The sequence below is a fragment of the Athene noctua genome, chromosome 10 (genome assembly GCF_965140245.1).
Source record: "Athene noctua chromosome 10, bAthNoc1.hap1.1, whole genome shotgun sequence".
NCBI classification, from domain to species: Eukaryota; Metazoa; Chordata; class Aves; order Strigiformes; family Strigidae; genus Athene; species Athene noctua.
Window position 1 is genome coordinate 1,199,508 of NC_134046.1, and position 14,257 is coordinate 1,213,764.

The window sequence follows — 14,257 nt, forward strand, 5'->3', positions numbered from 1 at the left end:
ATTCAAGGCCCCTGCTCTGGCAGAATGTACCTCTTTCACAAGGCTGCTGTAGAGTCCTAATAATAATAGAGGGAAAACCATTCTATCTGACACTTTTTTTTTTCCTGCTAAAGGTTGAAATCTATTCCCACTGCTACTCAGACTGTACTGTGAGTCTCAGTGAGGTACTTTGCTGGCCTTTCTCACATCTGTATATACACATAACTTATTCTCAAGTCATTTGCACGTTTATTTAGTCAGCCTAACCAAGTAATGTTGTTCAACTGCTGTAACTTCCCCTTCAATAGCTTTCATAAAAAGCTCCTAACCCCCGCTGTATCTTTGCTGCCATAATACTCTTTTTATACTCACTCCTACTCCTCTTGTTCTCTCTAATCTTCTTCCCCTTTCTGTGCCTGTCTCGTATGATGCAGGGAACTCAGATTATGTTTTCTGGGTACAACACCCTTGAATGTAAGCAGTAGGCTGTGGGGGGAGGATCCTGAAATATTTCGGGATGAAAGGTTTCACATAGAGAGAGTGAGAAAGAGAGAACTACTTTGCTTGCTTGTGATGTTCTTATATGTGTTCTTGCTTTGCTTGTTATTTTTCTTCCCCAAAAGACCTTTCCAATACTAATGTCACGGACAAGATAGGAGAAGGCAAACTAGAAAGTAAATATATAGCCCCTTGGTTACTCCCTGTAAGTGCCCAGGGGCATGCTCTTTCTCCATGGTAAGTGTGAAACACCAATTTGTTCGCTGAAAGAGGGGTAAGCTGGGTATTTTCAACACAGAGTAAGCATATACTTAGGAGCAGGCACCATCTGACATGCTGTAAATTCACATCCCACCTCATTTTTGTGGTAACGTTCACCTCAAAGTGCACCCTGTGCTCTTTATGTGCAGGGAACATAACATTAAGCAGCCCTTCTCTCTGTCTCGAGGGTCTGAAACCTTCCTCTCAGCCTCACCAAAGGCTTTCTTCCATTTTACGAGTCCCCAGTTACCAAGGCTGGAGTCGCTTGGGTTTTTAACTCCACTGGCATCAGTGAGGCCAGACCAATGCTGAGCTGGAGCAATGCTGCCGTGTCAAGCCCTTGCCCTCCTAAGCTGTCATTTTATGTCCGGGCTTGACTTTGTCTTGTCTTGTTTCAATTGCAAAGCCTGAGTGGGAAGGGAACATGTATTTATCTCTGTCCTGTAATGGACACATGCGTTTACAGCACTCTATCAATGCGGCGTTGTTAGTGTTTGTTCAGGATTGACAGAACATTCAGTGCTGCTTGAGCACAGGGACAACTCCTGGCTTGACGAACTAATTTGCTTTCCCAGTGCAGCAGTGGTAGCCCCACATATATAATCACTGCATCTGACAGGTGAGTGTGGGAGATATATAGTACCAGACGAATTCATCACTCTGCAGCGCTGGTCTTCAAGCACTTTTTTGAGAGCTTTAGCTGATTTGCTCTGACCTGTTCTGGTACGCCCTAATCTTACAAAGCTATGGGTTTTATCAATTATTGATAATCTGCTCATCTCAAGCCTATGTACATATAAACTCAGACTCCCATGTGTTGTTACTGGCAGTACTGGTGAGCAGGTATCCGTTGCAGGTGGTTTTGAGGTGCCTGCATTTTTTAAAAAAACTATTCTTGGCTCAATATTCCTGACTTGTGCTTCTAAACTACTTCTCCCCTTACAATCTGTTCTGGATAACTATTAAGAAAGACAAAGCTGGTTGTCTGATTTCAGCATCTGTCTTTGTGATACAACATATCTTCAAGTTTTTTCCCAGACAGATTGTTCCTACATTAAGTGCTTTCATATTTTAATTCTTTAAATAGTGAGGTATCCTTGCTCAGTTGTTTCAGTACCAGAAATACTGTCTGATCTTTCTGTTGTCTCCTTTGGGTAATCCTGCACTTAAAATATCCAGAGGTGGAAATCTTGTTTGCTGAATGCATCTCACTTTTAAATACTTTAAACAGTAATTTATTTCAAGAGAACACAAACCAATGAGATGTGATGACAGTCTGAACAGATTGCTGTCAGCAGTAAGGATTACAGATGCTCTACCTCATTGTCAAGTAAATGTGGGGCTTTATGTTGAATGCTCAAATTTAAACTGCGCTGAGCAGTAAATAAGAATGGGCTACACTCTAAAAAAGATTTTTCACTCTGGGAGGAACTGGAGAGAGCAAGCACTGTTCCTGAGATCCATCCTCCTTGTAGCATAGTTCTGTCCAGTCCCGGTCCTACTGAATACGGCATCTGTGGCCCTGCTGAAAATTCCCATTAAAACTTCACATGGCCAAGCAATGCAACTGAAACAAATTAATGGACCAATTGAAAGAGTCTGTTTTCCAGAGAACGCTTTGGCTTTTCATTTAAAATATATTATAATGAAAATCAAATAAATGAACTTTAGTTAATCAAGAAAGTTTCCTGAGAAATTGAGGTGAACTTTAAATTTCAGGTATAAAACTATCCCTGAAATTTACCTCTCCACATGCTTTTCAAAGCAGGGCTCAGTAAAGGGCCCTTGTATGATTTAAATACCTTTATTTACTGATACCTAGAAAAATAAAGAGGATGGTGTATAAGGAAAGGCTGAAACTAATCCATTTTTCACAGCCTGTCATAACAAAAGAAGTGCCAAATATGTACTAAATATCATCCTAGTTATTTCTAGGTTTTTTTACACAAATAAGGTGTTTAACCCAGTAGCTATTTCAAAAGGAGCTCACGTTGACACGGGAGATGTATTTAATCTCTCTCTCACTGTGCACATCTCTGTGAAATAGCTGCACTTCCTGAAGTTGGTATTTACAGTGAGGATGGCACAAGATGGATATTACTCCTCTTCACTGTGTTTGACTTTCCTCTGAAAGATGTTTAATCAGAAGAATGTGAGCAATTTTTTCTTCTATTATCACTGATGTACTATTCCTATGCAAGAATCTCCACAAAATTACACATCGTATAAACCAAGCACAGCTCTGCTTGTTAGTAAACGAACAAAACAAAGCAACTGGCACATTTCTTAACCTGTGGTGTCCAGCCTCCCAGCACGTAGAGCTTATTCTTCACCGTCACTGCCACATGGCAGGCTAATGGCACTGGAAGAGGCGCCGTGCTTCTCCAGGTGCCTTGCTCCATGGAATACCTCTCCACACAGTTCGTGACCAGAAACTGATTTTTCACTTTCATCTGCCCTCCTATCACATAGAGATCGTTATGGATAGTGCCCAATGCATAGAGTTCACGGAGCTGAGTGGTGCACAGGCTGTGCCAAAACTGGTTTCCTCGTGGGTGGTATCTGTAGGAAAATCCAAAGTTGTAAATGCCCTGGTTCCCTGAGGTCCCATCAGCTTATTACCCCCTTCATCAGCCATGTTTATTCAGAGAATGGCACAGTGACAAGAGGAGCTTTCTCCTGCACAGGGAAGTTATAAAGTTGAGCCCAATATTTGCAAGATCAAGCATTTTTAGTATGAGGAATCCTAGGCATCCTTTCAAAGATATTTGACCCTAACTAAGGTAAGAAGTCCCTTATTTCTGTATGTGCTGCTCACAGTTTCCACTGAAGTTAGTGGGAAGAGCGAGAGCTCAACACTGCTGAAAATAAGGCCACTGCATCTGTCACAATATGGATTTGCTCCCTTAAGTTTAAGCATCTGTATTTGAAAATGCTGCTACCATTTTCTAATTTCAACTTTAATCCAGAAAATGTCTGGGTTTCTTTAAAATGGGCGCATCTGAAAAAGACATGAGTAAAACCAGAAAACTATCAATTGTTACCCTTGAATCTCTGAAGTACCATCCTAAACATAACAGAGAAGTGTTTTCTCTGTCTTACTGGATTCCTTGAGTCATTCACTTGACTCATTTCCCCCTGCTAATGACCTAGGAAAGAGTATCCAAGGAAAATGTTGAGATTTGAGTAAGGAGAATATAAAATCCACACACATTGATGTAGGATCCAATCGAGCTCATTTACACAGAGATGCCGCTAGAGTAAATCCTCCTTCTTTCAGGAGAAAAGGCATCAGGATTTGGTTGCATGTATATAATTCAGTGTTATGAAGATAAATCGTGACAAATTGATTAATCAAAATCTTTGGGAAAACTTTTAAGGAAAGAGTGCTTTATCTCATGGTCTTTTTTTTTTTTTTCTCCCGAAAAATTATTTGGATTTAAAATTTTTGAATAATTAGGGATTTTCTGACCGAGGGTACACACCTATAAATTTCGATGTTCCTGGTCTTTTGTCTAGACATTTTGGTGGCGCTTGCCTCGCCTGCCACAATAATATCATTTTTCTCAGTGACGACACCAGTGCAAACGCATCCTAAACCCTCTCCATACTTTGGAGATGAAATGAAGTAAGTCTTTTTTGTCACAGGAGCGTAACAAAAACTGGCATCTGCATAGCTACCATGTCTTGACCTAATGCCAAGAGAATTGTTGCCGATGCAGAGTAAGAGATCAGTAGTCTCCATGCCGTATCGCAGGCTGAGAGAAGGGTGGATGGATAGTCTGATGGTTTTCAGTGCTTCCTCAAACATATCATTGCATTCTGAGTTGCACAGAATCATTGTGTTCCTCTTCCGGGCTTCCACAAGAAAGGAAGGGCTGACAAGTACCAGTCTCACTTGCTTCAGGAGCTCAATAAGGTGATCTACACGTGACTTTCTGCTGTGCTTGACCCATCTAATGACAAGGTCCAAAATGGTCTCCTCCCTGGAAATATTCAGATCATCTGATTTTATGAGAGTCAACAGCTGCTGGAATTCAATCTCTAATATTTCTTCCTGTAAGCTCACCTCAGCAAAATGCTGGTATAAGTATTTCCTCGCTTGATCACATAAATCTTCTGCCCCAATATGGTTTGCAAAGTAGTAGATGCCCACACAGTTGGAAGCATCCATATGGTCCATCATGTACTTCTGACACATACTGCAAACATCTTCCATCTGCGTGAAGTACGCAGCAAGCGCAACAGTCTGCACATTCTGATTAGTGAGGTGCAGTTCTGCACTGTACATGTAATTGAGTATGACCGACACGCTCTCTGCGGAGATGTCATACAGTACCACTTCTCTTTGCGTGCATTCAACCAGGCCACAGGTAAACATGGCTTTGAAGTAGGGACTGAAGGCAGCCAGCACTACCTTATGGCAGGGGAATTTCTCACCTTCCGCAACTAGGACGACGTCAATTATCTCTGTTGATTCTTTCATTCTCTTTACTTGTTCCAATAAAGTCAAGCTATGCCTCTGCTTTCTTCTCTCTTCAGGCTTATGATCCATGGTTGGTCTCCAAACTTCTTGTTTTTAAATCTCCTCAGAATTCAAGGTCTTCATCAGGAATGTTTCTAAAGGGAGAAGCATGACATAGTCCAATAAGAACAATTTATTAGGCCAATTAATATCCAAAGATAGTAATCCTACAGGGCGTTATATAAATCAGTAATGCATAAAAAGTATGTAAAATTACAGTGAGGTCTCAGGCTCAAGATCACTGAGACAAAATAAAAATCAACACTTCAAGTGATCTTCAATATTCAGTAATCTCCCCCTGAGTTTTGTGATTATTTAAAGAAAATTACAGACAGTCTTTTCCAGCTGCCTTCTCTCTCCTTTCCCTGATTCTCATCCAGAGCCTACTAAAATCAAGGGACAGATTTCCACTGACTTTAATAAACTCTCGGTCAGGCCCTTAGTCCCTTGGCTATTCAAGTTTTGTCTCTCACATACACCTGAAGGACATTAGTCCTTGCTTGGATGCCCAGAGTACCTTGTATTTTCAGCAGCTCCATATGTTAGCCAGCTACGATGGAGTAGTGCCTTTCAGTGCTCACAGCTCCTCTCAGACGAGGAGTTATGCCTAAGCAGACTTCCGAAAAGGATTTTACAAGACTAAATAAGTGGAAAAAACATTAGACTTGCTTCTCTCATTAGTTTTTATAGTGATCTACACCGCTGCAAAGCAGGTGGGAAATAAACCCAGCTCACTGGCATTTTACAGAGCCATAAGGGGATGTGTGGATGTTTAATACCCTGCCTTGCCACCAGACTTGGCTGCCAGTTTGCACAACAGTTTTAATTCAAATGCCCTGTGCAAAGCAGTTAGGAAGCTGCCGCCTCATTACTCCACCAGTGAATTTGACTCTGCCTCATCGTGCCCAGCTTCACCAGCAGGTTTCTCCCCAGGCTTCGGGCTGAGAGAGCCGACAGAGTGTTGTAGGCAGAGACAGCTTCCACCCCTGCAGTGTGGTGGCAGAACTGCCAGGAAGCACCTTGGTCTGATTGGCCAGATTCTGTACTCTTCCACACCAAAGTGTAGGTCACTGGTTACTATAGAGTTGCTACTGGTTTGCTTTGGGATAAATAAAGGATTAGTAAATAGGGACCTGCTTTCAAACTGTCCTCCCACTTCTCAGCAGGATGCTTAGGTGCTGCAGATTCACAGAGTTTTGGTTCCATTTACTGTAACCTCAGATGGGATTTTTAATTAAATTGTAATTATTCACATACTCACTCTAGTCTTATTTATGGGGAAAACAGAAGGACCTTCATGGTCCTATTTCTGGTTTTGGGGGGGCCTTTAGTGAACCTCTCAGGCTTTCAAATCAGCAAGCTGCAGAATGTGAGGTACAGTGGTAGAGCTGTCAATGGGAGAATGATGTTTACCCATCACTTGGGGGATGCCAGTCCTTAACACACTTTTTGTCTCTAATGTGGTAGTGAGACAGTTCTGCTGTGGAAATGCATTAAGGATTCGTGTCATGAATCACCAATACACAAACAAGTCCTAAGGCTGAGGTAGAGCCAAGTTCAAACACATTGTAAACATGCTATGATTTGCTTTATGAGACTATTCAAATTAGTAACATTCCTCACCAGCTTAAATATTTGCAGGAGCAGGGTCTTGTACAACAGATTGAACTGTTTTTCTCAAATCCTGGAAGTACAAAGAGTTGTCTGGTTTCATTAAAGAAATATGTATCAACATAAAATAAGAGTATATGAAATTCTTTGAAATCCACCCAAAGGTCTTTTCACAAACAGATCAGATTTCTCTACAGTTCTAGATAGATGGATTTTTAAAAAATATTACAGTTATTTCCCAGGTAAAAAGGAAATCTACAGCTATATCATCAAACTCAGACCTACTCTTTTGGCTGTTCAGTTGTTTTTGGAAGTAGTCATCATTCTGGTTTAGCAAATTACATAGATTCCTCACTTTAAGTGCTAAATTAAAAGCTAGGCATGCTTTAAGACTAGCATTTCCTTGATTTTATCAATTCTTTCCATATTCCAAATCTGGAACTAGAAGCAATACATCTGAGAAATGAATCTGGGTTATTACCAGATTTTAAAAATGGATTTGGAAGACAAAACATTAACTTCATAGTCTGAATGTGGGCCAAGCTCTGAGCTCTTCTCATGCTACTTTAAAAAATCAATCAAAGGCAGTAAGTTTAGTACAAAAAATAAAGCAATGGTATTTCCAAAATCTATATATATGTTTTATTTTATTTTTTTTCTGGCTACACTGAAATGAAGTACTGCATTTGAGAAAATGTAGGTCTCAATCGTGCATCAACTGCATCTGGAGCAGTCTGTACAGTCAGTATAAGCCTTTCATCAGATAAAAAAATGTTCTTTTTTTAAGCCCAGAGGATAATTAGGTGGCCAGTTTATTGTTTACATCTCTTGCTATTTTATTACCTTGTAATATTTGATCTTCATTGCATTTTGATAAAGGAACCACACCGTATCTCAAAGGTCATGTGTTATAAGCACACATATCTTAAAACAGATGAGCTGTAGTGCCTTTAACCAGGTTATTCACCCTCCAACTGGATGAAAGTGTTAATAACTACCAACAAGGCTGCAATCCTTTTTAGCAATCTGATTAACCAGCGTTTTTCCTCCAAAATGATCAACTTGTCTCCTTTCTCTTTTGTGATGTCAGAGCTTCACACATCCTCCAGCTTTTCCATAATGGACAAAATGTGCATTTTTAATGTGAAGAACAAGTGAGATGATTAATCATCATCATCTTTCCCAGACTTTTGCACAGATCAGGAAGAAGCTATGTGTAGAACTGAGTTATGATTTCACTTCCTTTGCTGGTCACCTTTAAGCTTTCTTTCACTGTTAATTTCGCTTTCTTAAGAGGAACGCTTTGTCTTTGGTTACAGCGTTCATCAGATTTGTGAACTTTATGTGTTCATTTCCCAGTGATGAGGGTTTCTGGTACGACATGCTCACAGCCGTTTTCTCCTCTCTTTCATCGTTGACATTAGCAATAGGCATCTTGAAGCACTACGCAGCTCATGCCACTTACGCACAATTTTAGGCACGAATTATCTGATGGAGAAGCCCTACGCCACTGCCCAGATGATGAAGGGCACTGCCCGTCTGCACCCAGTGCAGGGTGCTCTCCTCTACTGCCCGCAAAGGTGCCGAGCCAGCCTCTGGGCCCCCTCCCCAGGAGCAGCAGCAGAGCTGCCTCCGGCCTGTCAGGGGTAGGTGGTGCAGGCTCCCCTCTCCTGGAGCCAGGCCATGCCCAGTCATCACCCCGTCCTTGGACTGACTTGTGCAGGCAGTCTCCACCTTGCAGTCAGGATCACCCGCAACCCCCCAGGCTCCTCTTCACCCCCCTCGCTGCCTCCCCAGCCAGGGCTACAGGCAGAGCTTGGTTACTTTACGCTTTCAAGAAGACAGTATTTGCCTTTCCTTGTAAGAACGCACCTTCCTCATCTTCCATGCTTTGATAGCCACCTTGACTGAACCTTACTCAATAAAATCGAGCTGTCGACTTGTATGTAAGTCTACTTTCCTACAGCTGAGGAAACTGAAGCTAAAAGGTTAAAAAAAAAAAAAAAAACAGGATTAAAACCCAGGGGTGAAATCCTTTCATTAACTTCAAAAATTCATCCCTGTGCCTTAGCTACAAACTTGTCACTCCCCTCCTGGCTTTTAGTAGTGTTTAGGTGAGGTCATTGGAAGGATATTAATATTCTCCTTTATATCACTGGAAAGACTATTAAAGGGTAATAATGAAACAGTGCTGCTTTGCTTTCCCCTCTGGGTTACAGAGTAAAAAAGATGGTACATTGATATTAAAAGAAAGGATAAATGTGATACAAATATAATTTGCAGTGAGACACTACACTGAGATTGTGCCAGAGGCTGGGTTGTCATTATAAAACCTCCTGTGCAAGACTCAAATCCTTTGTAATGTCACCAGGAGCTGAAATCAGAGTTATTGCCTTATTCAGAGTTTTGGGACATTTTTTTCCTTCTATTGTGAAAAAAGGATTCAGGTGCAAATCTTCATTTGATGTTATTTTATCTCAGAGTCAGGCTGTTAATTTTCCTCCAATTCTGGCTGCTACTTTAATTTTTATATCAGCTGTTTTGTTAGTCTAATTTCACTTCTTTTTTTGCCTTTGTGTCATGAACCTTATGAAGAGTCATATATAATTTTATGCAGGAGCTACAGCATACGTTTTGCAAGGCAGTAGGGTGCTGCATGAGCAGTTCAAAACATAAATAAGCGCACTGCTGTGAGCTCAGCTCTACAGCTTTTATGAGGCTATCAAACTATAAATAAATGCTGTCCTCATTTCTCAGTTACACTGCAGCCTCTTTGAACTGCCCCAGTGCAAAAGGACTGTAAACCAGATGGAAGTATCTCATCAGGAATTTCCCTTAACCTCTGGGAAAAAAAAAGCTACCTTGTAATTGGAGACGTTATTTTGTCTGTATTTTTGCCTGGGACACAGAATTTTCTTGTCTTTTCCCGCAGTCCCAGGGACTCTCCGCTTTCCCGCGCTGCAGTGGGAGGGTGGGAGCTGCGGGACCCGGCCCAGAAGAGGTCACAGCACCCAGCGTGGGGCAGCAGGCTCGGTGTGGGGGCAACTCCTGCATCCTCCTCTTCCTCCTCTGCCTTTTTTTTTTTTTTTTTTTTTTTTTTTCTTCTTTGCCTTAATGAGGCTGCCCTGTCTTCAGCCTGCCTCCCTTCAGGTGCTGAAAGGCTCAGAGTTCAGTCACATCAAAGAACTGGTGCCTCTGCCTATGAATTATTTGTGCTTCCTTTGTTATCAGTAAGCTGAGAAGCAAATCTGTTAATTGTATGCATTATGACATTTGGCTGACAGCCACAGCGAGGCAGAAATCAGTACCCAGATGATAATAATGTTATAATCTCAGGGTTTAATTATGAAGTCTGTGCTGGCATTTAAGATCAAGATTTTAAACCATGCAAAAGATTCTGCAGTGCTCAAGAAGGCCAAATAATAATGCTAATCTTGCTATAAGGAACAGATATCATAAGAATAAGATATAGAAATAAATCTTCTAGGGAATTATAAATGTTCCTATATCTGTAGGATAATAGGAACTATTCTCTTAATTCTGATACCTGGAATGATGCTTGAAGACATTATTACATGATTGAATTATAAGAATTTAGAGGGTAATAAGGTGATAAAAGCAGCTATTGCACCTATTTATCAGGAACAAATTGTGTTAATCCAATCTAATTTTCTTCATTTTTTCAGGGATAATAGGGGATAAATTAGATACTTTGCCTTGAGTGAAGTTACTGATATGGTCCTACATGACATCATTGGAAACAAATTGTGATGAAATCAACAGACTAAATCCACATAAATTAGATGCCTAACTGTCTGAAAAAGCAGATTCAAACAATGGCATTGGTGGTCAGACTGGGAGGCATTTCTAGTCTGTGGCTGGAGATGTGTGCTGAAAAGCTCACTCATAGTTTGAGGGAACACTTACTTTCTTGCTTTGACTTAGATATTATTTCTTGAATTAATTTCATCCATGCTGTCCAGATAAAAGTTACAAACTTGTGGTAGAGCATTAAGTGGGAGAACATCCGATTCTTTTAGGAAATGTGTGTCTCTATGGTCTGAGAGGGCATACAGGTAAGTGTCTCTGAGAAGAGGTCCTCTGTGACAGTTACACATTTCACGTTTGGGTGAGTCTCAAGTATCACCGTAACTGCTAGCAGCCAGGCCACCTTCTCTGAAGTTGTCCATGTTCTCTTAGTTGCTAGTTACCTGCAGTTGTCCATATTCTGTTAGTTGCTAGTTACCTACATATTTAGGATTTTCATGTTTTCCCAGGCATCTAATTAAGTGAAATGTCCAAGTCCTACTTAAACTCACTGTGCAATTTAGGAACTGAAGTGGCTGCATACTTTTAAAGGTAAAACTTCAGCCGTAAATTGCTCGGCAGTTTTAAAAGGTTTCCCAGGTGACGTGATCTTCTTCCCATTAAAGCCAGAGGAAGAACTCCCCTTGCTCAGGCCTATGGATCCCCTGGGGCCAGGCCAGTGGCAGGTACATTTCAGGTGATCTGAAGTGATTTACTGGTGGCAGGGAAGGAGGAATTTTGAGGTTTTGAAGCTGCGAACACTACAGATCAAGTTATGTCACTGGCCTAGATAAGATGAAGTATGACTCCTTCTGAGAGAAATTTTACCTATTTTTCTCCCTCAGTCCCTGTGACACCGTGTTTATTTTCACCTGCCATCTGATACTGAGGAGCCTGAGCCAAGGCAGTCTGAGGTCTCCTGATATCCAGGCATGGGCCAGGTCCTGCTGGGATGCGTAGCCATGAGCTAGGCATGCTCCTGGGAGCGTTCTTAGACAGTTACAGTCTGCAAGTGGCGCAAAAGGAGGCTCTCAGTGCAGGAAGACAGGCTGCTGACCTGCAGGCTGCTACTACAGATGTAGACAGCTGTGGCAGCGTTGTGTTCCCCAGTGTGCATCCCTGTGTCCCTGCGGCTGGAAGCACCCCGCTGCCAGCAGAGACTGGTCTTCCCTGCTCAGGCTGCTACAGACACGGCCTGCCTTTTCTGCAGTAGCTGATTTGCTTTCTATCTCATTTCGTTGCTCTTAATTTAAAGTAAAAATAAAATGGGACTTAACAAGGCTGGGCTAGGAGAAGGTAGATACCTAACAGTGAGGTTTTAAGCAGTCTGCAAAGCTTCAGAAACTCTGTTTTGGAGTATGTTTGACTATTGGAAGGAGACCTGAAGATGCTTTGATCACCTTTCAAAGGCTTTGGGTACTTTATGATTCTGGAAAGATTTGACAGTTTGAGCTCCGTTTACTGCCAAGACAGAGGCCTAGATGTGGGATTGGATTAATATTGATCCTATCTCAGCAAATACCAGGCATATTTTTTTTCTTTAAACTGTTACAGATTCATGAAAAAAATCAAAGCAGCTGAAAATGAAAGACCCTGTGGACCATCTTTTCAAATATGCCTTCACCTGACCTTAATCTTGCTCTGATTCAAAGCTCAGTGAAGTCAGTCAAAAGGATCCCATGATTTAAGTATAAAATGGAGATGGCTCTGTTCACAAACAAATGCCTATAAACAAGTCCCAGTCTGAGCCGATTATGTGCATTAATTGCGTGAGAAGAATAGAAGCTAAATATATACACACAGAGCCCATTTCTTTTACAGTTCACATGTGCAGATCATTTTTCTTACATATCAAAACTAATTGAAATGGCAAAGTGCTCATTCACAGAGGGAGGATGCACAAGATTTTTACATATTCAATGACAGATGCCAGCAGAAGGAAAATGTATTCTAAAATGTATTTCAGTGGTTCTTTGAGCAGCCTGGCAAAGGTCTTAGAGGTTTCTCTTTTTTTCATTTATCTAAACATACTGGCAAGTATAGGAAAGGCTTACTTTGTGGAACAATTACATCATACAGTGTAAATTGGACTGTAGCACAGTTAGAAGATAGGTAGTTTAATAACAGTGCAAACTGGGGTCTATTTGCATTTTTACAACGGAAAAGATTGTGAACTCTAATTGCTAGTATTTACATAAAACTGAAGTATGTATCCGTTTGGTGAGCAAATGCTCGTACGTAAAAGCTTTAATATCCCTGTCACTCAACAGTGAAATTAAAATAAATTGCAAGTTGTAAACCTTTATAACTTTATGTCAGCATTCCATTAGTTACTGCTTGAACCAGCCTTCCCCATAAATTTCTCTAGTTTCAATTTCAGCCACTACCAAGCAAATACCTGGGTCTGTCCATACCCACAGAAAAAAAAGTTCATAGCAACCCATGGCAACAGTACTGCACCGCCTCCCAACTGGCCCCTGCACTGCGCCCATATTCAGTACCTGCTGAATCTGCAACCCCCCCTGAACCCTCTTGTTAAAAGTGTTCAGCCTCTTGACGGTACAGACCAGTCCCAGGCACATACAGACACCATTTGGGGGATGCAAGGGTTTCCTCGAGCTTCCTCACTGGAAGCAAGTGTAGATGTTTGCAGGCGTGTGGAGCATGCAGAGCCTGCCTCCGTGCACAGACCTCAGCCACGGAAATGTCTGCATCTGCAGGATGATCCTCTTTCCACGCTTCTGGCAAACCCCGTAGAGCTGCACACACCCCCAGGTTGATACTGTTCAGAGGTTCCCATCCAAACTTCCTAACTGATCTCTCGCAGTTCCTTTATGAACTGGACAGCAGGCACCGTAAGGAACCGGGAGGGCTTCACTGCAGGCGCCAGCAGCGGGCCGCCGGCCTCCTGCCCATGTAGCTGCCCGCGGCTGACCCGCATCGCCGTCTGGAGGCCCCTCTCCAGCGCCTTTGAGGGTTCCCCAAGACACACATTCAAGTACCCCTGCCCACGGGTTTCCCACACACCCAGCCACCCAAAGCAGCCCAGCCCTGGCGTTTCCACATCACCCATCCGTCTCACCGCCAAACTCCCTCCTCCTTCCTGCTCTGAGTGGGGAAAGGATTTAAATGTACCTTTCCGACGCTGGGAGCGGCAGGTGTCTGGGAGAGTGTGTGGGAGAGGGAAAGAGAGATCTCGACAGCAGCACAGAGCTTCTGGTGAGCACTGAGGTGCCAGGGTTATAAATAGCTCGCGCTGGGCTCCCGGCTGGGACAAGGAGCTGCTTTAATGTCATGCACAGGGGCACATGAGGACGCGGCCGACTGGCACCGGTGCTGCTCTCCTTGCCCCCTGCCCGCATGCTGCCTGCCCCGCGCCGGCCAGCTCAGGGCTCCTCTGTGGGGTGCCACAGCCACCGCTCGTGTCAGTGGCCCACCGAAAGAATTATTTTCCCCCCCACAGACCTTGCCATGGGCACACAACCAGGCACGTCTCTGTGTCACAGTTATTTCTGGGCAGCTGGAGCGGTTCCAGTGCAGGCGATGGTCAGATGGGCTCCCACCTACCCCTGAGCT

The 14,257-nt window shown here is 42.6% G+C and overlaps 2 protein-coding genes across 3 annotated transcripts in view; one reads left to right on the forward strand and one right to left on the reverse strand.

Moving 5' to 3' along the window:
* The window catches only part of KBTBD12 (kelch repeat and BTB domain containing 12), a 34,976-nt gene extending 28,027 nt beyond the window's left edge, over positions 1–6,949 (reverse strand). Inside the window, exons 1-3 of the mRNA XM_074914689.1 lie at positions 6,887–6,949; positions 4,224–5,358; positions 3,030–3,300 (exon numbers count right to left, since the gene is read on the reverse strand). Of these exons, the coding sequence (XP_074770790.1) occupies positions 3,030–3,300; positions 4,224–5,293 (1,341 nt within the window). The 5' untranslated portion in view covers positions 5,294–5,358; positions 6,887–6,949. The remainder of the gene's footprint in view (positions 1–3,029; positions 3,301–4,223; positions 5,359–6,886) is intronic.
* The window catches only part of MGLL (monoglyceride lipase), a 116,914-nt gene that overhangs the window by 24,847 nt on the left and 77,810 nt on the right, over positions 1–14,257 (forward strand). The window lies entirely within an intron of this gene.